Source organism: Alexandromys fortis, unplaced genomic scaffold, assembly GCF_014885135.2.
Source record: "Alexandromys fortis isolate MF-2015 unplaced genomic scaffold, M_Fortis_MF-2015_v1.1 scaffold_31, whole genome shotgun sequence".
NCBI classification, from domain to species: Eukaryota; Metazoa; Chordata; class Mammalia; order Rodentia; family Cricetidae; genus Alexandromys; species Alexandromys fortis.
Window position 1 is genome coordinate 7,032,383 of NW_026067974.1, and position 24,046 is coordinate 7,056,428.

The 24,046-nt window shown below is 51.9% G+C and overlaps 1 protein-coding gene across 1 annotated transcript; it reads right to left on the reverse strand.

The window, feature by feature from the left end:
• Positions 1 to 4,793: 4,793 nt before the first annotated feature.
• Positions 4,794 to 23,675, reverse strand: Dlx4 (distal-less homeobox 4). The gene is made up of 4 exons (XM_050156796.1): positions 23,450 to 23,675; positions 10,788 to 11,231; positions 9,936 to 10,034; positions 4,794 to 6,138 (listed from the first exon to the last, which is right to left on the reverse strand). Exons 1-4 carry the CDS (start codon positions 23,673 to 23,675, stop codon positions 5,903 to 5,905), a joined length of 1,005 nt encoding a protein of 334 aa, XP_050012753.1. The 3' UTR covers positions 4,794 to 5,902.
• Between the last annotated feature and the right edge of the window lie 371 nt (positions 23,676 to 24,046).

Here is a 24,046-nt window from a genome sequence, read left to right on the forward strand (position 1 = left end):
GCCCTATCAGGCTCAGTGGCTTAGTAGCTCAAAACAAAGCCACAGAACACAGCCTATCTGATCCAGAGAAGCAGAGTTTCCTGGAGAGCTGGCAGTCTAATGGGAGATTCTGAGTCTGCCTTAGAAACCTCTAGCCTTGAAGGGAAGTGGTGGTAACACCACAGTCCCCAGCAAAAGGGAGTCCTGTGAGTCGCAGAGAGTCTGTAACTTGTCCAGGTCACCCAGTAAGCAGTAGCAAACACAGGCTCCAAGCCAGGGACCCTGGGTCCCTTTGTCCCTCCTTCAGGCTGGAGTTGGTGTCAGAGCAGGGGAACAGAAGGATCCATGGAGAAGTCCAGAAGAAAGCCCCCACCCTTAACTAGTTTTGAGTGGCAGCACCGAGTGCTATGGGCATGTCTGGGAGTCAGCCTGAAGTGTGTGGGGAGGAGCTGGGCGCGGGAGTTCTAGCCCAAGCTCGGAGAAAGAGGCAGGCAAGGCTTCTACGAGCCAAGAAAATGAAATTATCAATTTGTGGCCATTCAACCTCCCTCCCCAGCAGCGCCTAGGGAAGCATGTCCAGAAAACATTAGCCAGGGGAAAGGATGGGGTGAGAGAAAAGCCAGAGGATCGAAATAAAAAAAATCTGTGTTCCTGCACACATTGCACAGAGAAAAAAAAAGGATAGAGACAGAGAAATGAGGACAGAGAGAAACTGCAGGCTTTCCCCCTTCTTTTTAGATATGTACTTATTTAATTCATTTTTTAATTGTTATTTTTAATAGTTTATTTAACTTTATTTTATGTGTATTGGCGGGAAGGTATCAGATCCCATGGAACTGGAGTTATAGACAGTTGTGAGCTGCCATGTGGGTACTGGGAATTGAACCTGGGTCCTCTGGAAGAGCAGCCAATGCTCTTATCTGCTGAGCCATCTCTCCAGCCCTATTTAATTTAATTTGAGACAGGGCACCCTATGTAGCTCTGGCTGGCCTGGGACTCCAGAATGCTGGAATTAAAGCACATACTATCACACACCAGCCTCTTTCTGGTTTTCTTTCTCTCGCTTCTCACCTCCTTCCTTGACAGAGCCTCATGTGGGCCAGGCTGGCTTTGGACATTTATGTAACTGAGGATGACCTTGTGGCTTCCTCCCCAAACCAAGCTACTCCCTTGTTGCCCAGGGTCCTCAGGCTGGCCTGTTGACACGAACTCTGTGTTTCTCCGCTTGTGTTGGGTCTGAGCTGGCTGGGGCATGGGAGGTAGAGGCATGAGGTGGTAGAGACGCAGGTTCCCCTCTCTGAGCTTGCCCATTGTGAAGCAGCAGCCACCAAGGACTCACTGAGGGGATTAATTCCTCCTTGGGCCCACTCCCAACAGCCCTGCAGCTGGGAGAAGGGGTGCCCTGGAAGCAACGGGAGAAAAAGGTGCTGAGGGACCCCTTCTGGGATGGGAGGAGCAAAGGTGGAAGATGGGATGCGGCAGACTTTTCTGCATAAGTGACTTTTTCTTTTGCATCTTAATCGTTAAAGCATTATGTCCTGGAACATGGGATCCCAAGGAATGGGGCACTCCATCCTTCTTGTCACCAGCCCGTGACCCGAGGCCCGTGAGGGAAGAACTATCCAGGTAAAGGGAGTGGGGACAGGAACACCAAATCGCAAAACGCTTTGGGGGAGGAAGAAACTAGTGACTCTGGGGCCAGAAGGCTGACAGCAGATTTACCACCAAGACGATGGAAGGGATTTTAATTAGACACCAGGCAGAACCAGAGAGTGCTGGAGTAGACGAGAGGAGAGATCGTGGGAGGGGACAGAAAGGGCATCTCTCAGAAGACTTGGGAACCAGCAGTCACTGTCCACCTCCAGTGGTTCCTACCCCACTGACCCATATCCCCCATATATTCTAGGAAGGGCCTTGATCTCCGCAGCTCCCTCTCCACAGGCCTCAGCTACCTGGATAACATTCCATCGCCCCTGGATCCAATCCCAGAGGCAAGCCCAGGCATCCAAAATCCAGGGAGGCTGGGGCTGAGTAATCAGCTGCTCTAGCCATGGAGCCCAGTAGTGTCGTGGGGGAGGGGAGGGAGGAGCTTCCCACCCCCACCTCTCACAGGCTGGACGGATTCAGGGATGGAGGAGGGGCAGCCTGTCACTCCAGTGTCTTCTCACCCGCCTCCCACTGCCACATTCTCCCTCTTCCCACCTGCAAGCAATTTGGCCAATGGGAGGGCAGCTAAGATTGCCGGGTGGAATCCTTCTAGATCTGGGTGCATTTGGTGAGGAGGGGGCTACCTCCTTCCCCACTCTAGACCCTGTATAACCTTTTCCTCTTCACAGAAGCAAATTACTCGTAATTATCTCACATCCAAAGCCTTCAGGAGCTGCTTCCAAAATTGCTTTAATTGAATTAATTGAATCTCATTTGGTCAGGGGAGAGGATGGGGGGCCATACCTTAAAATAGTACAGGGGAGTGGGGGGGTGAGTTACCCAGAAGGAGGCCACTTTCCTGGGGCTGAGACCCTGGAAGTGGTAGAACATACCCCGGACACACTGCAGGTTCTGCGGCCTTGGCTGATTTTGGTTGGGCGAGAAGCTGTCCTTTTCGAGGGAGGACCTAGCCTGAGTCTTTCTCTCTAACGGTGTTGGCTGAGAGGTGCTGCGGTGTATTTCCGGCTCCATCCTTCTTCCTCCCTACCTTGGGGAGGCAGGTAACTAGATGGCTATAGGAACTCACGCTCCAACTGAGCTGTCCCCTCCTGTCATTCCCGCAGCAGCTGTGAAGGTCATTTATAAAGAGCTCCTTGTGTGCCAGGCACCACGTCAAGGCAGTTACAAGCACTATCTCATTTCAGCATCACAACCCAATGGGAAGCAAGTCCTATTATCCTTAACGCTCTTGTCTGAGGAGGTAAGAAATAAAGCACAGAGAGGTTAAGAAACTCACCAAAAGTCACAAAGCGAGCATCACGGCTGGGACTCTTTGGAGACCAAAGTCTACCTTCAGGCTTCCCTTTCCTTTGTCAATCCAGTGCCCCCAGCGGAACTTCATCCTGGGGAGAACACACGTGGTTCCCCCAGTATCTTGAGAGGTGGAGGTGAGGTGAGGTCCTCTTGGAATTCCTCCAGTTCATCACCACCTAGAAGTCCAAGGCAACTGGACCAGCTCCCAAATGGAAAAAAGGCTCATTTCCCCTGGAAGGGGGCACACGGGGGCAAGGGAAGGGGGGTGCCGCAGGCTCAGCTGGTCGCTGGCTGAGAGAGCAATTACACTACTGCTACTTAACTTTACAACCCAGGCTGTTGTTTTAACGACGCGACTCGTGTTGGGCTGTCCAATTAATCTGCCTTTGGAGGCTTTCCGAGATGGGGCGGTAGATCTTATCTCGCACTGTGGAAAGAGGAGTGTGTAGCCTGCACGGCAGGGAACAGCTACCCCCAGGGCCCTTGGCCTCAGAGAAGACCCAGAGGAGCCGTCTGGGGCGAGCCACCCCGTAGAGAAATGGAGCCAGGGTCCCAGGGCCAAGGGGTGGGTTTGAAAAGGGGGAAGGGAAAGGATCTTTTCAGTGGCCATCTTCACCCCTCACTGCTCACAGGGAAATCTTCCGTGTGTCTTTGGGGAAGGAATGCTTGCAGGCGTCCCTAGGTGAGACACGTCCACTGACAGTGATAGCCCCTCTGTCCTCCCTGTGACCCCAAACCAAGCTTCTTTCTAGTTTGGGGTTGGCTGAAAGTGTCCTACTGGGCTTTTCAGATGGGGACTGGTGCCCTCAGCTTGTTGTGATGGGGAACAGGTCAGGCAGTGGGCAGGGAAACTAGTCTTTGAAGCCTTTGGCCTGGAATTGGAGGCCCCTCCCCAGTCCCTGGGGCTACTCAGGGCTGAATTCTCTGAATGACTGACCCTGTCCTCAGCCCACCTCCCATGCTGTCTGTGTGCTGGGAGCTGTGGCACCCAGTGAATCGTGATGCTGCCAATGCCTGATGTTCTGGGAGCCAACCAGCCTTCTCACCTGGCCCTAACCCCATTAGCCCACGCTGGCTTCTGGATGGTGCCCACATGGCCTCTGTCCTGCTTTCCCTACACCTCTTGTCACACTGTCTCCCGTCATCTGTTTAGCCACCTGTTAGCCTGAAGCATCTGTCCCAGTCACTAGGGTGGTACCCCTAGAATCTACTCAGCAGGAGATCCATAGATGTGCATTAGATGGAGAATTCCAGTTCCTTCTGGTGTCTTTCCTCCCCATCCCTTTCTGTAGTCCAAAGCCATTCCACACCCCGCAGCTAGCTTCTTCCAGGACAGGTCTAGCTCAGTGCTCTCCCAAGGTGAACCTAGACTGAGGTAGAACATGGAGGCTGTGAGGTGCCTGACTCCTCCACAGCTGGCCCAGGAGGTAACTGCTGGCAAAGGCCACTCTGACTGGCCGTTCCCTCTTTGAGCATCTTCTCATTTCCTACGGTGCCATGAGCACTGCTAGGACATTCCAGAGCTAGAACCACATAGCTAGCTGGTGGCAGAGGCATAACAAGGTTCTACAGTTGGACTGGAGAGATGGCGCAGTGGGTTAAGAGTACCAACTGCTCTTTCAGAGAATCTGGGTCTAATTCCCAGCACCCACATACCCTCACACGGACATAGTGCAGGCAAAACACCAAAGCGCATAAAATAAAAATAATAAATCGCTGTAAAAAAGAATCTAGTATCTATGACTTCTGGTCAAGGGGAAGCTGTATCAGAGGGCAGAGAAAAATGAGCAACCGCCAGCAACCAGGATGAACGGAGGATACAAACATACATAACACCCAAGACTCTGAGGGATTCTTTGTTCTGTTTTTTGTATACATTTTAATCTCTAAAGCTTGTGATTTGAGAGATGGCAAGACCCTGGGGATGCTGGACAGAATAATGGTGAATTGGAACAGTTCCTTGGGTCGAGGCAACCGTGAGGGGCTGAAGTGTCAAGCCCACCCCATTATCTGGAGGAAGCTATGCCTGCAATGATCCAGAGAATCTGTCCCGTTTCTTTTCCTGGGCTTCCAAGAACATGAGCAGCTGAACTCGTTAGTATCAAGGATGGAAGGTAGTGGGCCTAGGCTCTTAATCCACCCCTGTTGATTTAACCCAGGATTTATCAACACAAAATGGATAGATAGAGGAGTAGAGGGCCATTGAAAAGAAGCACAAATTGCCCACAGGCCAATACTCTTCCCACCCCCCCCCCAAGACAGGATTTCTCTGTGTAGCTTTGGAACCCACTCTATAGACCAGGCCTCGAACTCAACAGAAATCCGCCTGTCTCTGCCTCCTGCGTGCTGGGATTAAAGGCGTGCACCACCACCGCCAGGCCAACACTCCATATTTTTGTTTTGGTGCTGGGGCCTCTTACATGTTAAGCACTTACTCTACCACTGGACCGCACCTCCAGCTAGGGAGGTAACGGGTTGACTATCACTGATAACTGGTAGATGAAAAACAGAGGCTTTATGGCCGACAACAGAGACTGTGTCCACTTCTGGATTTGTTCATGGACGGGCTGATAGGGCCCAAGGTGCAGGCTAGAAATAATATTTGTTTTCTTCCTGGCTTAGATCCTAGGCTGTGGTGGGGCTGCAGTCATTTGAAGAGGGAGGAGAGGCAAGACCATCGCAGTCTAAACTCTGGCCAGTGCCGCTCTCTAAGGTCTTTGTCCTGCCAGAGGGAGGAGATGTCCAGTCCATGGTAGCACTGGGGACAGACTAAAGATTAAAGCCTTTGATTTAGCTATCTGGCTTGGAGATCCAGACCCCCACTCTGTTCTTTTTTCTCATTTTGCTTCTTGTCTTGAGAAAATCCATCTGGAGTTGGTTTCCTCTCCCCCCAGAAGGAGAGCAGGTGCGATGTCCTGGGCTTGACAGGAGGGTTGGAGCCTAACCAGCCCCTTCTCTAGACTCATAGCATCTGAGGCAGAAGCCGCACATCTGGGGAGCTGATACCAGGCTCTGAAGCCATTGCCATGGCCACTGGTAGGCAGGGCGCCTGCCTTGAGTAGACCCCAGAGGGATGAAAGATTTGGGGAGCAGGGAGACAGGGAGGGGGTCTCCCAAGGAAGTCTTCTTCCTGCTCTCCTGAGTTCTGTTGCAGGAGTTTCTTCTGTTTGGAGCCTTTGTTCTGAAACCAATCTTTACCTTTGGGAGAAAAAGAAGAGGATACATTAGAAGTGTCCCTGAAAGCGTTGAGAATGGGAAAGGGACCTAGCTACAGAGTGAGCCTTGTGAACCTTCGCTCCAGCCCTCCAGTTCTGGAAGGCCCTCAGTCTCAACTTCCGGTCTGCTGCCCTCCTCTTCTGGTGTCCAGTTCTCCTCTAGTATATGCCCTTGCTGCCGATCAGCTGTGGACATCCGTGGAGAGCTGTCAGCAGAATCATGGGTCTCCTCCTGGGGGTCTCAGAAACCAGGGACTGGGAAGCTTTGCACTTGGGGATGGGGCTGGCCCTACTTGGGTTTGGGTGAGTTCAAGCTGCGCTGAGGGCTTTCAGACAGGGCCAGTACTGTGTGTGCTGGAAATGCTGGCTCAGGTGTTCATGCAGCTGCAGGCTGGAATAGATGGTTCTGGTTGTGCAGCTTCCTGGTCAGGGGCTGCTGGGACAGCACTGTTTTTCTGATTCTCGGAGGCAGCAGAAAGCTGTGTTGTAAGCTTGTGGAGTGACCAGGTGAGTCAGGTATTTCCATAGGCTCAAGCCATGGGGAATCAGCAAAACCAGTGCAGCCAACAACCTGGGTCTCAGTGCGTATTGGTGGGGGGAATCCCTGTCTATTTCTCTGCCTTTTTTTTTTAAGATTTATTTATTTATTAAGCATACAATGTACTGCTGGCAAGGAAGGCACCAGATCTCACTACAGATGGTTGTGAGCCACCATGTGGTTGTTGGGAATTGAACTCTGGAAGAACAGCCAGTGCTCTTACCCTCTGAGCCATCTCTCCAGCCCCTTCTCTGCCTTTTGAATTTACAAATTTACACCAGCGACTTGTAGATTCAAGCTGAAGTTCTTGCCCTGTTGAAGTTACCACCATGGCTCCCACCGTGGGAGGTCGGAATTCAGTAGCTACAGTGGTACCTGCTTAGATAAGAGCCAGGGCAAAAGACTTGTGGAGGGCTGAGCTAAGGTCTAAAGATGAGGAAGGTAGCCTCTGACTTCTGAAAGGGGTCTGTATAAATCTGCCTCAAATGCCAATACCAAGGCGGGGAGCCTTAGTGTACCTTGCTGTAAAAGTGACTATCCCTTTCTTTCCCTCCGACATCTGACTCGGAGGAGGCTTTTTCTAGGCCAAGTCAGGGGAAGCCACTCAGGTCCAGAATATCAGGGACCGCAATACAGGATCGTTTCTGGCCCAGCTGCGGGGCAGTGGAATGGGATCTGGTCCTGCTCCCCAACCCCCACTCCGCCCCTGCCTGTCAGCCAGGTTCTCCAAGCTCAGCTATGGGCTGTGGAGTCAGGACTGAGGCTTTGGGTTTCCGTTCCTGAAACCTGGGCTCCAACCTGTGCCCGTCTATGGGATACTGAGACTGTCCAAGAGGATGAGAGAAGTGGGTGGATGAAGAGGCAAAATGCTTGCCTACAAGGACAAAATGCTCGGGTGACAGCCGCCCCATTCACCGCCTGTCTGCTGTGAAGACGCCAGACAAGAGCAAGCAGAACGTCCCCGTACACCACCCCCCATGGCAGGAGTAGCTTCTGCCCTTCTGCTCCTCATTCATCCCTAGACTAGCGTCAGGGTCCCCGCCCACAGGCCACAGTCACCGCTGCCTTCACCTCCCCCGCAGCTCTCATCCGTGGCCTTGGGGGCTGCGGGCTCTGAGGTCCCTTCAATTCCCAGAAAAGGCTTTACGTTTCCGCTCCCGCTCGAGGCTGTCCAGTCTCTCTCGCTTCGATCCCACCGCTTGCCCGGGGCTGGCAGCCAAGCGACCACCAGCGCCTCCTTGGCTGCACGGAGATTGCCAGGACCGTGCAGTTCGGGTGGTGATGCGCGAAGAAAGACAGTTTGGATTGCTGAACTCTCAGAGCAGGTCACCTTCCAGGTGCCTTCCGGGACAGCTGCCTTTCTCCATACTAGTTGTGGCAAGTCACAACTGGATCTACCCCGGTCGCGATAACGGGTCCCCAGGGCCTCCCTGGAGGCGCGGGCGCCGCACCCGCAGCCTTAACGGGGTGTTGGTGAGGCTCTCCTCTCTCTCTCTCTCTCTCTCTCTCTCTCTCTCTCTCTCTCTCTCTCTCTCTCTCTCTCTCAGCCAAGAGCCTCCCGGGGATGGAGTTTGCACACGTAGTGTGGGTGTAGTAGACCCCAAGCCCTCTGTTCTTCTCCAATCGTTCATTCAGGAACGGAACGGTCCACACAGTTCCAACAGTGAAATGCTAGGGTCTATTTTAAAGACGTACTTGCTCGTGAATGACAGTGTCCGGAGTCCGTGGTTTTTCGTTGGATCCGGGTAAAGAATGTACTCGAAAGAATTTTCCACTCCATTGTTCTTGGACCAAGCAAGGGACGGCAGAATATGGAAGACAGACCCGACTACTCTACCTTACTGCCAGAATAGTTCTCCCGAGGTAAGATCGGGATCCCCATGTGCACAGACACCACATATATCAAATTGCCCAGGCTGGCCTCAAACTCAGGATCCTCCTGTTTCTGCTTCCCCAGTGTATATTAGCATATCTAAAAAGAAAGTCCAAGAGGTATGTAAAAACTCTGCCTCCCCCCCCCTTTCCTTCAACCAGACCCAGCAACACAGGAGACCCACCCCAAGTTCTGCAACAGAAGGGGTTAACCTTCTGGGTTTCTAAAGAAGTTCCCTAAAGTCCCCCTTCCTTGGCTCCATTCCTGGAGGAAAATGAATTTGCATCCTTTCTTCCTGCCTCAGTTTCTCCAAACATAAAACAAGGAATTCGAGACCCCGTTCTAAGTGACTTTGGTTCTGGGGGGTTCATAAATTTATGTCAGAGTAACAGGGGAAAAGAGAGAAACATCTTGGTTTGGGGCTGACTACAACAAAGTCATCCGGCAGATGTGCACGGTTGGGAGCGCGCCAAGGGCAACAAGAGCAATGCAAAGGGACTGGGAAGTCTGTACACCGGGGTCTATGGATAGCCAGCATCCTCGCAGTGCCAGCCAAGGGCGGTCAGTGCGGCTGTGCAAAAGTCAGGCCTAGGAAGGCCAGCTAGTCCCTTGCCTTCACTGAGGCCTTCTAGTGAGTGCTTTCTCTGGAGCTCAGATTTGCTGCAGGCAACAACAGGAACTGGGCCTAATCAATCCCTAAATTAAGGGTGATGGTTTAGGTGTAAGGCTGAGGTGGCCAGGGAAAGGCTTTGAGACTGACCAGCCTGTAGCTTTATTCTTTGAATAATGGTTGATAGGGCCCTACACCCAGATTCTGCAGGAGCCAGCTACCAAACAGTTAGGTACCACTAGAAAAAAAAGTGGGGTGGAGTCCAGGAAAGGAGAAGGATCCCATCCTAGCTGTTTACCTATCTCTTGCTTGCTGGGAATTGATTTCTGTTTATTAGTGTTTGGCTCGCATACTGGTTTCTGGGACCAGACCTCGAGAAGGGTGATGTAAGGGAAACGGGTGAAGGGTGAGGAGAAACTCGGGAAAGGAGCTAGGTCTCCATCCCCATATCCGGATTATGATAGTTTTCCGTTACACAGAGGTACACACACAACTCCACTACTCCAGGGGGTGGGGTAGGAGGCCCTCCCGCCCGGCTTCACAAAACTGCAAATCGAAACCAGGTCGGATCTAAAAAGAAAACCTAGATCAACTCGGCCTCCGCTCCTCCCCCATCCTTTCTCCCTCCCCTACCGCCGATTCCGTGGAACCCGGGTACCATGTGAATCCCGCTAGCCGCATGTAAACAGAAGAGGGGGAAATTTCTGAAAACACAACGCAGACCCCAGAGGTGAGAAGAGCCTCCGCGGCCACACTTACCTGTTTCAAGTTCCTGAGGGTGCACAACTGGCGGGTGGAAGGGCTGAGACCACGCCGCCGAGAGTTGCTGGCTGGGCAGGTAGGCGTCTCCTGGGGTTGCTGGCTCAGGGTAGGAATAGGGCAGGAGGTGACCATAAGGCTGGGAGTAGGACAAATCGGGGGAAGCTGCGGTTTCGGGGGACAGGCCAAGCGGGTGGGCAGCCACTACCGACGGGGCGGGGGCGAGGTCCGGGAAGACTACGTTGGAGGCATCGCGGCCAGGAAGGGGACAGGGTAAAGAGGTCATTGTGGCCGGTACTCGGCCACAGGGCCTAGGTCATAGACCTGCACGCCGTCGACGCTCTATGCCAACACCTTTCAAAGTCTCCAGAATTGAGGCAGATGAATCCTCCCAACTCCCAGCAAGCCACCCCCACACTTCAGATCCCAGAGAAAATGTATCTTTAAGCCTCTTCTGGGTGAGAGCTAGCACCCTAAAAAGAGGTTTTGGGGGTGCCCCGTGACTTTTCCCCTCCCCCCTAAATTCTGGGTCCCCATCTTCTCCTCCGGGTTCGGTTCCCGGGATCACACGGAGTCCCCCGCCCACTTAGACACCCGGGATTGGCTATCGTTTGGTGACCTCAGGGAGGCCCAGATCTGGGCCCGCCCCCCAGTTAGCACACCCCGGGAAACGGGAGGGGTGCGGTGCGCACGCCCCGGGCCCGGCTCCTCGGCACCTACTCCAAGTTGCTGGAGACAAGAGGAGACAGGAAATCTCGGTAACAATGTCCAAAGTGCTAGGAAATTGGGCCTGGGATGGCCAAGGGGCGAGGGAGCTACATGGTGACTAGAGACGCTGCGCGGACTCAGAACCTGTGTTCGCGCTCTGCGGGTCGCGCCGGTGCGCAGGGCTCCACGCTGCCTGGGCTCTGAGGAGTGGAAAGCAGATCGCCTGCGCCGGTCGCTTATTCAGCGCGTCGGAATGCGTAGCTGCTGAGCGATGGCAGTTTGTTGGTAAACAGACGCTGGGGCCTGGAGGGTGCCGCCTGGCGCCAAGCCTGCCCCGCACGCGCGTGGCGCGCACGCCCCCGCCGGGTGCCCAGAGCCTGGCACGCCGCGACCGCCGCGACTGCGCCTCACCACCCCCAGCGCAGGCTTCCGCTTCCGCCAGGGGCCCCGGTTTGGTTGCGACACCACAGCTCCTGCTGGCCCTTGAGGCTGCTGGAGGGAATCTGCTGTCTGGGATTCGACTGTACCGAGCCCCGCCTTTCCTGGCACTCTGCTCAAACTGTAGCCTTGTATGAACTGGGACAAAATCTGGGAATAGGGGGCGAATCTAGTTTTGGAGGCTCCTGAGAGGACACAGAAAATAGGCTATCTCATTTGCACTTCCAGGCTGTGTGCAGGACCTGCCTCTGAAGGGTATACAAGGCCTTATGAACATGTTTCCATGCATGCAAACCTCTGTTGCCCCATGTGCAAAAATACACAGGGAATTTATCTAAGCACCACATATATATTGCCGTATACCAGTATCCCTTTACGAAAAGAGGCTCATTTATGAACCTGCAAACACAGACTTTCTTTTTTTTCTTCCGAGACCGTGTTTCTCTGTGTAACCTTGGCTCCTGGAACTCACTCTGCAGACCAGGCTGGCCAGGAACTCAAGAGATCTGCCTGCCTCTTCCTGAGTGCTGAGATAAAAGGTGTGCACTGGGATAAAAGACACATGCCAGCCATCACTGCCAGGCTCCAACACAGACTTTAAGGTGTGGTACATATACATCTGCATATACAAATAAGAACAACTCTTTGAATAAAAGCACAGCATTAAAGCTGATGAGATGGTTTGGCAGATAAGACACTTGCCTTCAAACCTGATAATCTGATGTGGGTCCCCAGAGTCCATATGATGGAAGGAAAGGACAGACTCCCAGGAGTTATTCTCTGACCTCCACATGTGGGCTTTGTTATGCATGGACCCACACACATACAGGTAACACAAAACAAAATAAACGTAGCAAATTTTAAAATTAAAAAGCACTATGCTTGCCTTATACAAATGTATTACAAGCCAAATCACTGATACTCATTCTCAAAAATATGAGCATATGTAATCCAAACATATGCTCATGTACCTACCTTATGGAAGATAAGTCCCCTCCCCCATATCTAAGCTGTTTCACAGAATGAAAGACAGTTCTTTTGTTGTGGTTTGGTTTGGTTTTTCGAGGCAGAGTTTCTCTGTAGTGCTGGCTGTCCTGAACTAATTCTGTAGACCAGGTTGGCCTTGAATTTAGAGATCTGATTGCCCCTGCCTCTGTAGTGATGGAATTAAAGGCAAAGGCACATACCACCTTGGCCCAGTTCTGTCCCTTAGCCCACAAATCCACACAGATTCCCTAGTAAACCCAACACACTTGATCCTTCTGTTATGCAAGCCATCTTCATGCTTGTGTGAACACACACACACACACACTCTTAGGGATTAAAGGAAAGGTGCAACTTAGGGTGTTGGGAAAGAAGACAGCTATTAGAGAAAAAGGCAAAACTGGAAGAGTAGATGAAGGCACTATGCTGTGGGCAGATGTAGGCCTTATAAAACAGACAATGTCTGGGGCTGGAGAGAGGACTTGGTGGTTAAGAGCACTGGCTGCTCTTCCAGAGGACCGGGTTCAATTCCCAGCACCCATGTGGCAACACACAACCATAGGCAACTCCAGTTCCAGGGGATGTGACACCCTCTTCTGGCTCTGGTCGCCAGGTTGTACACAGGCAGTACACCCTTACACATAAAATAAAAATAAATCAAAAAAGAAAGTCTCCGGGAATGTCTAGGGACTGTTGAAATTTGCAGGCTGGAGAAAAGGAATCTGTCCCCCAAGGAGCATCAATTAGTTATTCCAGGAAAAGGCCTGCTTGCCAGTGGTGTAGAGTTCTCTACCTTCTGGTTCTGGAGCTGGATGAGGGGGCTCTGGAGGAGACCCTCTTTCTAAGGTTGACTGGGGAGTTTGCTCGGCAGGTAAATGTTATTTTCATGTAGGATCCATCACCCTTCCCCAGGCTCCAGTCATGCCTACTCCTTGCAGCTGGGGCTATGAACTGAGGACATTGCTTTCCAAGCTTTCTTCTCTCTCTCTCTCTCTCTCTCTCTCTCTCTCTCTCTCTCTCTCTCTCTCTCTCTCCCTCCCTCCCTCCCTCCCTCCCTCCTTTCCTCCTCCCTCCCTCCTTCTGGTTTTTTGAGACAGGGTTTCTCTATGTAACAGCAGTAGTTACCCTGGAACTAGCTCAGGTAGGCCAGGCTGGCCTAGAACTCACAAAGATCTGCCTGTCTCTGCCTCCTAAGTGCTAGATTAAAGGCGTGCACCATCACTGCCCTGCTCCAAGCTTTCTTTTCTTCTGCACTATCTTCTCTGTTCATTTGTTTTGTTTTTGTTCTGGTTTGGTTTTGAGACAGTAGTAGGTATCTCTGTGTAGCTCTGGCTATTCTGGGACTCTCGCTCTGTAGACTAGGCTGGCCTTGAACTTACAGAAATCTGCCTGCCTCTGCCTCCTGAGTGTGAGGACTGAAGGTGTGTGCCACCACTGCCAAGCTAGCTGTCCTGTTCTTCAGAAGGGATGCCTTCATAGTGTTCCCAAGGATGGCCTCTCTGGCCATGTGAATCAAAGGAAGAGAATGCCCTTTGAGGTGGGGCTGGCTGTCAGGGCAGGTTTCATCAGGGCTCTTTTGAAGCTAGAATGGAAAGGATGATGGAGGACCACTTCAGAGTCAGGTAATCCTTTCTGTGCTGGACCTAACAAGGGTGGAGGTAGGTGTTCTGGCAGGCTTTGCAGTGCATGGCTTTGGGATCACTTCCAGAGCAAGGTCCCTAGTGAATGTCTCCTCGGAGTTTCTCCAGTTCCTGTTAGAAGGCACAGGGAGAGAAGGGGGCTGGACTGAGATTCCAGTCCTCTGTTGTTGGCTATGTGGTGGTTTACAAAATCCAGAATCCAAGAACATAAAACTAAGGAGGAGAAAAGAAGCAGAAGAGGGAGGAAGGAAGGAAGGAAAGAGGGAGGGAGGGAGGGAGAGAGGGAGGGAGGGAGGAAGGAAGAAGGGAGAAAGGAAGAGGAAGGAAGGACTGACGGGAGGGAGAACAAATTAACTCTTTTCTGTTACTACTGATAGCTTCCTGTAGCTCACAAAAGTAGTGTTTTTTGTTTTGTTTTGTTTTGTTTTCTGGGAGATCGGCTTTGAAGAACCTAGTGCCAAGGAAACAAGTGGTGGGGAGGGGAGGGGAGGGGAGGGGGAGGGGGGCTAGTTAGCAGGAAGGCTGGGGGAGTTGGAGCAACCTGAGTCCCCTGATGGTCAGTACACGTCAACAAACGCTTGGGTTTTTGTTGTTGCTGTTATTTTCCCCTTGATGCGGGGTCTCATTCATTATGTAGCCCTGGCTGTCCTGGAACTCGCTCTGTAGACCAAGCTGAACTCATGGATATCCACCGGCCCTTGTCTCCCAAGTGCTGGAATTAAAGGCTTGTACCACTATGCCGGGCTCACACTTGGGTTTTTATTAACTTGCGGGCTGGTTTGTGTCCAGGTTCCTCCTGTAGCAGAATCATCCTTCCCCAAATCAGCGAGCTTCCACGGCAGTTCACAGTCAAAGCTGGACGGAAACAAGGGCTCCAGCAGCAGGGCTCGGTGGTACTGTGTAAGGATGGCTCGTGCTGCCTGGGCCAGGCGTGGAGTTCTGAAACTACAACTCCAATTCGCACCTAAACCGATCTGCTCAGGAAAACAGAGTTTCTCACTCCCCACGAGATTTCTGCGGGCTTGGGGGTCCTTTTGGAATTACACACACCCTTTCTCCGTGGTCACAGCTCCCAAATGAAATCGGTTTTGTTTTTTGTCTGTTCTCAGAAGCTTTAAAGTTCTATTTGGAGGGACCTTTGTAATTCGGTTTGGAGAAACTAAACAATTCAATTTTGCAGCAGCCTCCCCACTGGTTCGCCTCGGCACTGTGGTAGAGCCCCGGGTTCCGGAGGCCTGGGGAAGGAGCCGCCTATAGAAGACAGCGTTCCTCATCGCATTTTGCGGGAGATGCTGAACCACCGGGTCTCCTTTCCTCTTTCTGACGGAGCATTTGGCAAGCCCTGGTGCTGAAGGGCTCTGCAGTCCCGGCTGGGGGCTTTCTTTTCGCTCATTTCCACTTTCACTCCCCTCTCCCGAGAGCTTTTTCTGAGGGTTATTTTCCAAATAATCCTAAAGATGCTGTCCGTGAATCAGGAGCGGAGAAGTCTTAGGGTCAGTACTATCGTGTCCAGGCAACACTTGGCGTGGGGCTCCCACGAGAATCTTCCCCCACCCCACACGGTCTCAGCAATAACCCCACCCCACCCCTGCATCCCCAGTTTTCTTTCTTTAACTTCAAACTTTGTTTAACTGAGATCGACCCGGGCATTTTAAATACACGAGAATATGAAAAGTACCTATGCTAAGAGCTTAACTATAAATAATTCTTTGACCAGGACACCGTCCCCCAAAGAAAACTGTTACTTAAAGTCGGGAGTGTTGGACGAAAGTGCTTCTGTGGCTTGGGAGGAAGCCACTCGGTGCCGAGCTTCCTTAAGCGCAGGGACTGGGGGGTCTGAATGGGTGAGTGATGCCGGGTTTCTCGGCAGAGTGTCCCGCAGGGGCCACCAGTGGACGGAGGGGCCCTCACCGGGAACCGGCCTGGTGGAGGACAGTTCCAAGAGCGCGCTCCCGACACCCTGAAGAACTTTGCAAGTTAACTGGAGACCAACCCGCCTGCTACGAACTCGCGGGTCTGGAACGAAGGCGGCTTAGCTAGGTCGGCAGCCTTCCTCAGACCCCAGAACCGCACAGAAATTCAGGCTTTCCGCTCTCCTTTTCTTGCCAGTCAGCTGTAGGTAAAGGCTGGAAGGGGACGCGGAACTAGAAAATGCCTGTAGAGAACAATGGATGAGGAAGCCAGTGTGTGCAGGGGCATCACCACAAAAAAACAGAACCCCTAGACACAGACCCGCACACTCGCTTGTAGGCGACCACGCCCATACCCTTCACACACACACACACACACACACACACACACACACACACACACTTCACATGCACTGAGCTTGCTACCATTTAAACACACAGCACAGGCTCACCCAGCCTTCCCTACCCCTGGGGTAAAGAGGGGTCTCTATACAGGTGGGATGGTTGCTTTCAGTGGAGATCAAGTTCCTTATCGGTCTGCACTTATTTTCCTTTATTTAAAAGGAGGCAGGGTGTTGACCCTCCCAAGATGCTATTTTGAACTATGGTCCTTAGGACTATCTGCCTTTCCTCTGTAGCTCTGGGTTTGGGAGGGATGGGAGAGTATTGCTATGGGGAGCAGACTTCAGCTAGCCCAGGGAGCCCTGCAGAATCACTCCTCACTCCCAAAACGAGACAAATAATCATGTCTGCAAAACAACACCCCACCTGCCCAACAAGAAACAAAATCTCCAAAGACTTTCCCTCTGCTTACACCAGGAGGATCCACAGAGAGAAGCAGTTCCTTGTTCCCCCTCCTACTCTTTCGAGCCCACCCCCACCGGGATAAAATGGGGAAGGCTGTCCAGGAGGAGGGACCCAGGCCCATGTGGTAGTTGAAGGAAAAAACAGTGTCTCCTGTATCCACTCCAAGGCCCCTCCGCACTGCGTCATGGAACACCCTCTGCAATTCCTGCTGGAAGAGGATCGCCCAGCCTGGAGTTCTTCAAGGGCTGCTGAAAAGGGCTGGGGGAAGTGGTGAGAGGGGAGAGAGTGGGCAGAGCCAGCTGTGATGTAGGCAGGGGGCTGTGCCAAGGGTCAACAGCCCCCTTAGGAAAGTAAGTACAACGTGGAAGAGCACATTTTCAACTCGCAGGCCAACTGGGCCGACTTGCCCTCCCTCCCAGCCTCTGTGCTGTGTATATATGGGGAGGGGCAGTGGCAACTGTCCATTAGCTCTCTGCAGCCCAAGTTCTGGTTGGCACGTACCTCAGTACCTCAAAATGAGTGTGGAGGGGGAGTTGAGCCTATAGTCACAACCCTCACTCAACCCAATAGCACACAAGAGAGCAGGAGGTCTGGGTCCTGGTCCTCTGGATGTCTGGGACGCTGGAGACAGTCATGAGGGACATGGGGAAACCTGTCCCAGGACCTTAGAGGCAGAAAGGCTCTGTGGGAATTCGAGTCCTGTGTTTTGGACAACAGTAATGATTGCACCATTATCAAATGCTGTCTGTGTGCCAAGCACTATGCTAAGAATCGAAATGCCTCCTTTATCACAATATGTCTGTATAAGGCAGAGTTGCTATCTGATATAGATACCTACGTTATCCTTCTTTTTACAAATGAGGACATAGAGGCACAAACGGGTCAAATACCCTTTCTAAAAGCTGCAGTTAGGATCCTCAGCCAGCTGGCCATCATCACTGCCAGGGGCCTGTCTTCCCCCAGGAATATCTATCATTCAGCAAGAGCAGAGGAAAGTCTGAGAGGAGGAGACCCCTGGAGGTCAGTGTCCTCTCTGAAGGCAGTGAGAAAAGAAACAATACTGACAATGACGAGTCACTCCTGGCATTCATGTGCTACACAAAGCTGTAAGAGAGTCCTCTTCTCATTCTTGTGTCACAGGCTAGGAAACTGAGGCACAGACCCTGCCTGTGCAGAGCCTCTGCTCACCCAGCTGCAAGGTGAAGAAAGCGATAGGAACTGGGGAGGCTGCGCCCTGGGAAGGCTCTCAGTGTTCTACCTAGAGCATTGCGGGGTGGAAAGGTAGGACCTGGATGGAAGCAGAGGGGCTTCCCAGGGGCGCCTTGGATACCATGATTGGGGAAGGGGATTAAGTGACAGAGAATTGAAGAAGAGGCACTTGCAATGGGTCAGGAGTTCAGTGAGGAGGGAAGTCCCCCAGGGCCATGGTGGCAGAGGCAACAGAAAGGAAGGGAACCAAGAGAAAAGTGGCTCAAAGACAACCCCCAAGTAGGCTTGGTGACTGTAGGGAAGGCCAGGGAAGGGTTGGGGGAGGGCCGAGGAAGCTGAAGCTCCTGCCCTGGGCAACCAGGGAACCCAGGAGAGAAGCCCTGTGTAGGGTTCAGGGATTTCGAAGCATTTGATTGGTCTATGAAGCATGGACCAAGATTCTGGGTTGATGTTCCAGCAGGCAGCCAGCCACGCGGACTTGGATCCTGCCGTGCCTTCTGCACAGGTGTCTTTCCCAGCCCTGCCAATGTAAGCAGGTGAAACTTACATACATGCAGATATATGCAAATGAGCAACCCAGCCTGGGCCCAGAGCCAGAGGCAAGTCCTCCCCCACCTCCAGGGACCCAGAAAGGGCCGCCCCAGCCCTGACTCACTTGCTGACATGCCGCCTGGAATGCCACCTCCCCGGCCTGGCTTCCTCCAACTTGGTAAACTTGCTCCTGGAACCACTCTGAAGCAGCTCGGGCCTGAAGCTCCAGGCTGGAACACTGGAAGCCAGGGCTGGGGAGATTCTCAGAGTGAAGATTTGTCCTGAGTCCCTGCTGAAGAAGCAAGTGCTTGGGATGGGAGACGGAGGATGGGCCCGAGGATTTAGAGGATTTAAAAGCATGCAATGTGGGCCAGCAACGTGCATGGCTCAGGCCCCACTGGTAGAGGGGAGAACTGGTTCTCCCAAGTTGTTCTCTGACCTCCATATATGTGACATGATTTGCGCCCCACACCTCAAAAAGAAAAAACAAACATTAAAACACGTGCCATGCCCATAGTATTCCCTAAAGCGTTTGACACCGGGGCTCTGTAACCACTTGTGAAGTACATGGTTTACCGGTTCCATTTTACGGATAAAGACACTGAGGCCCGTGTTGAAATGTCTCGGCAGGGAAAACCTGATTTGTGTTCACAGAGCTGGCTTTCCAGAGCAGGCCTTCTGACTCAGTGTTCTTGGCTCCATTCTGGTTTATGCTGTGCTGAGAGAAGGCGTGGGGGGTGGGGGTGGGGCAAATCCTGGAGTCTGGGGCTCAAATTTTCCCAGACAATCATGGAAAAGAAGTGGCGTTTCTTTTGTTTTGTATATGTAAATATTTCCCATATATTTATTTATTTGTGTTGCGCTGGGCTCTTGTGCATGTTAGGCAGATGCTCTGCCAGTGAACCTAGGGAGAAAAACTGACCCTCTTGGTCTCTGGACTCTTCAGGGAATAGGTTCCTGCCTTGGAAAAGAGGTCCTACTCTCTAGCTTGAACCATGCCTTCCACTCAGGCTCCAGCTTGCCCTATCTCTCTTCTCCTTACCTCCCTTCACCTCCTTTCTCTTTCTAGATACAAGGTCTCATTATGTAGCCTTAGACAGTTCTGAACTCTTAATTCCTCCTGCTTCCATTTCCTTCACACTGGAACGACAGGCTATTGCTATCCCATCAGGGAGTGCGCTCTTCCTGCGAACGTGTGAAGTCCAGAGAGTCTCCAGCACACATGGGAGGTTGGTGACCATTCCACACAGTGAATTCAGTCTCACAGTGTGTGTGTGTGTGTGTGTGTGTGTGTGTGTGTGTGTGTGTGTGTGTGTGAGACTGTGGGGAAATCAGTGAATTTAAAACACACAAGCTGGGCAATGGTGGCACAGGCTTTTAATCCCAGCACTCTGAAGGCAAAGGCAAGTAGATCTCTGAGTTTGAGGCCAGCCTGGTCTACAGAGAGAGTTCTAGGACAGCCAGGGCTCACAGAGAAACCATGTCTCAAAAACAAAAACAAACAAACAAAAAAAACCCTCCAACAACAAAAACCACAGTACATGACGAAGAAATACTTATAAACTAGGTACGTGGGCCAAGAAACAGAGCTTCCCCGGCACCCCTTGAGGGACCCTCTTGGATTGTGACCCTCCCTCCACAGACACCCTGGCTTGGCACTTGATTTCCATGCTTTTCCTTCTAGTTTTCCTACCTCTGACTGCTGCTTCTGTCTTCTGGGGACTTTAACATGAACGGAACCACACTAGCCTTAAGCTCTTGTTACTTTGAGGCAGGGTTTCACTCTATAACCCAGGCTGCCCTCAGACCCATGACCTTCCCGCCTCAATCTCCCAAGTGCTGGGATTACAGACCTGGGCTACTGCATCAAGCTGTCCTCCGTCTTCCTGCTTCCCACATTGGATATTTGTGTCCCAGCATCCTGTTAGAGTCCCCTCATGCAGGACTCTGCTGCTCTGGCCTCTGGACTTTCCCTGGATCTGCAGCTTCTCTCCCAGTCTCACGCTGTTGGTAGGGTTTGCTCCAAGACACGGATAGATTCCTGCGAAGTGTGAACATGGCATACAGCACAGGGCTGGTGCTTGCTAAACAATTTGTGAACACAAACTAAATAAATAAGAGAAAATGAGTGTGTGTGTGTGTGTGGTGGGGATTATGAGTTTGTCACTTCTATCAGAAATCCCAGTGGCAGGGGTTCCATTGAAGCCCTAGGGTGACATTCAAGAGACAGGTTTCTGCCAAAAGTCCCTGCTGCCTCCCTTCCCTCGTGCCGTTCCTCCCAGAGGCTGTCAGCTTGGGTGCTGGCCTTTCCCCCAGTGCAGCCAGGTGGAGCACACCAGCTTGGAGACCCGGTCAGTCTGAATTCTAAGCCTGCCTCCACCCTGCAGTGACTTGGACAAGTAAAACTCCACCATGTCTCAGTTTCCTCATCTGTGAAGTAACCCAATAATAACAAGCCAGGCCTCCAAGGACTGTGAAGATTCAGTCAGTTTCCCAGTAACCGCATGCAGTCTGGGGTTCCTAGAGCCACACTCCCCACTCTGCTCACCTACTGAACCTGCCTGGTGCCAGACCCAACCTGATTTAAAAGGTTTTTGTATTCTGGGTGTGGTAGCACATGCCTGTCACTCAGGAGACTGAGGCAGGAGGATCAAAGGTTCAGGGCTTGGGGTATGACTCAGTGGCTAGAATGCTTGCTGTGAAAGCAATAGGACTTGAGTTCGAATCCCCAGCACCTATGTAAAAGCTGGGCATTCCACTAACCCCAGTGTTGGGACGGGGGTGGAGATGGGCAGCTCTGGGGAACTCTTACTGTCCAGCCTGTCTAGTCAAAATGGCAAGATTCGGGTTCTGTAAGAGGTCTTATCTCAAAGAGAGAAAAAAGAGATGGAGAATAATGATAGAATATTGACACCTAATATACTATGGGTGTGCATGGGTAGTCACACACCCCATGAATGTGCCAGGCTAGCCTGGGCTCCATAGTGAGACCCTGTCTCAAGAAACAAAAGTTGAGGATGAAGCTCGGCTCACCGGATGGAATACTGACCTAGAATACAAAAAGCCCTGAGTATGATTCCCAGCACCACATAAAGCCGGGTGTTATGGCACAAGCTGATAACTCTAGCACTTGAGAAAAGCAGAGGCAGGGGGATCAGAAGTTCAAAAGCAGCTTCAGCTAGTTTTGAGGCCAGCCTGGTCTACATGGGACTCTGTTTCAAAAGCAGAGCAAATAATAAAAGTCCAGGAGGATGGTCCTGTTATGATGTCACTGAGCCCAGAGGACTGCAAGGCTGGAGGTGTCACTCCAGGTGGTAGAATTCATGCAGGGACAAAGCCAGGCTTATCCAGCTCCTCATTCCCATAGGCAGCGTCTGACACTGTGTCCTGCATCCTGAGATGTTTACGACAACTTGGATTCTTCAGCCACTCCTAAAGTCACCTTCAGGTCCTCCTGTGTCCTCTGAGGGTCTCGTTGGGTGGCATGCGGAATGCCTTCACACTCAGGATCTCAGCGAAGCCCCACCCTGTCAGGTGGGGCAAGTATTTCTGTCCCCATTTCACAGATGAAGAAACCAGTACTCAGAGTGGCCTAGGGCCTTGCCTGGCATTGCACAATGAAGTGGAAGAACTGGGATTAGAACCCCAGCCTCTTGACTCTGGGGACCAGTTCTCTGGGTTGTCCTGGAATATCCCGATAGACTCTTAAGTACACAAAGAAGGAGACACGGAAGAGAGACCAATGGCCAGCTGCTGATGGGTCTCTCTGGGACATGCAAGAGAATTGGTGGTGGCCTGAGCAAAGCCAGACCCCTGCAAACAGACAGGGCAATGAACGGAGTCAAACCTTGGAGTAAAACAAGCAGCTGGTCCCACAATGTAGGTGGGAGGTCAGAATTTGTCTGCAAACCCATAAGGGGCTGCTCACTAAATCTGTGGGATTGGTTTGTTTGTTTGTTTTGTTTTTTAAAGACAGGGTTTCTCTGTGTAGTCCTGACCGTTCTGGAACTCGCTTTGTGACCAGGCTGGCCTTGAACTCACAGAGACCCCCTGCCTCTGCTGGGACTAAAGGTGTGCACCACTGCCTTCTGGCCTATGTGATGGTTTTATTTTGCTTTGTTTTCTGGGGGTTGGGGATAGAACCCAGGGCTACGTGTCTTCTAGGCAACCAATCTAGCATTTGACTATACTCCAACCCCTAGTACTCTGTGATTTTAAAATATCTATTTTTTTGTTTTTACATTTATTTGTGAGTGTATGTGTTTATGTGTGTGTCCTCACGCTTGCGCATTTGCCCTGCCTCCCCACCCCCACCCCTCCCGCCGCCCCGCTTCCATTCCATCACTGCTGAGAACATCAGAGGCCAACTTTGGAAAACTGGCTCTCCTTCTACTATATGAATCCCAGGGATCAAACTCAGGTTGTCAGGCTTGGTGACAAGCATCTTTACTGCTTACTTCTCTGACCAGCCCTCTCTGACTTTTAAGGCTAGAATGCAAGACGGCATAATAGAAGCCACAGGAATGTAGACCCAGGTACCATAGAAGGCTATTTTTAATAATGTACTTTCTGAACAGCCCAAGTCCTTCCATGTCCCGGGTGCATCTCCTGTCCTCTGCTGCAGTGGGAAGCTGAGCTAAAGCTGGCTTCTTTCAGCATAGACACAGAGTCTGTCTCATTACTCTATGTCTGCAAGGCCCTGTCTCGAGGGGTTCTCATGGAGGCTGTGAGAAAGGACTGGGCTCTAGAGTTGGGGGCAGGAGACTTGAACCCCAGCTCTCTGGTTTATTAGCTAAGTGCTCCTGGACAGATAGCTTAGGGTTTCCAATTTTCACTTTTCTTATCTGTAGGATAGCATTAATATAATAATAACAGCTATGCTGTGCGCGAGATTATTAGAAGACGGAACAAAACACTGAGGGCCCAGCAGAGCGCTGGCCCATGGAAAGTCAGTAACATGTTTTTTTGTGGTGATGTGTATGTTTGGGGGCTGCATCATAGGCGAGAGGAATGTGCTGTGTGCCCACTAATGTTGTGTGAGTCTGTACTCTAAGTATCAGGAAAACAGCTAACTTAGTGGGACCAGGAAGCAGATTGAGTCAACATAGGAAACTGAGTGAAAAACAAACAACCCTCACTGAGGTCTCAGGGAGTTTCCTTGTCCCCTCCTGGGCGAGCATTGCACGCTCAGGTCTGGGACTGGGATGGAGTCTGTCCTGGGTCCTGGAGGATACTGGCATTTTCAGCCCTGTAAAGGTGGCAGGAATCCCCAGATGGTCCAGCCCACCCTGGAAACCCAGCCTCTGCAGAGCGTGGGGCTTGGAAAGTTCTGACTCGGTCACCACCTGCTTCAACCACAAAGCCCGAGCTTCCAAACCAGCAAGATGACGTGGCTTAGCCTGGAAGGTGGTGGTGGCCTCTGAGTGCCAGGCGCCCAGCAGGGCAGGGAGGGGCCCTTCGTAGCCTGTGGACAAGCCCTCAGCCTCCACCCTGTGGGGCTGCTCAACTACCATGGTCCCTGTGGCGTGTGTGTATGCCAGAGGTCAACATCACGAGTCTTTCTTAATCGTTGCACTGAACCTGGAGCTAAGTGCAGCTCTGCTGCTGGCCAGGGAGCCACGAACACTCCTGTCTCCTCCTGTCCACTGCTGGAATCATAGGCATGTGTGCTGTGTCAAGGTTTTACATGGATTCAAAGTCAGGTCTTCATGCTTGCATGGCTATGTCCCTGGTCCCTCAACAGCCATGGGCCTTAGAGCTAGAAGACACCTGAAATCCCTAGAACCAGAGGGTTTTGAATTCTGGAATCAGAAAAGATCGGAAGTTTGCATATTAATAAACAAACTCGATGGGAAAACTTTTCAGCACCATACTGTAGCTCAGG

Coding starts and splice junctions, on each gene's coding strand:
- Dlx4 (XM_050156796.1), bottom strand. CDS start 23,675: ATGGTAGTTGAGCAGCCCCACAGGGTGGAGGCTGAGGGCTTGTCCACA. Junction 11,232..23,449: donor GCAGAGGCTGGGTTTCCAGG/GTGGGCTGGACC, acceptor CCCTATTCCCAG/ATTTTGTCCCAGTTCATACA. Junction 6,139..9,935: donor CCCTCAGGAACTTGAAACAG/GTAAGTGTGGCC, acceptor TTTCTCCCAAAG/GTAAAGATTGGTTTCAGAAC.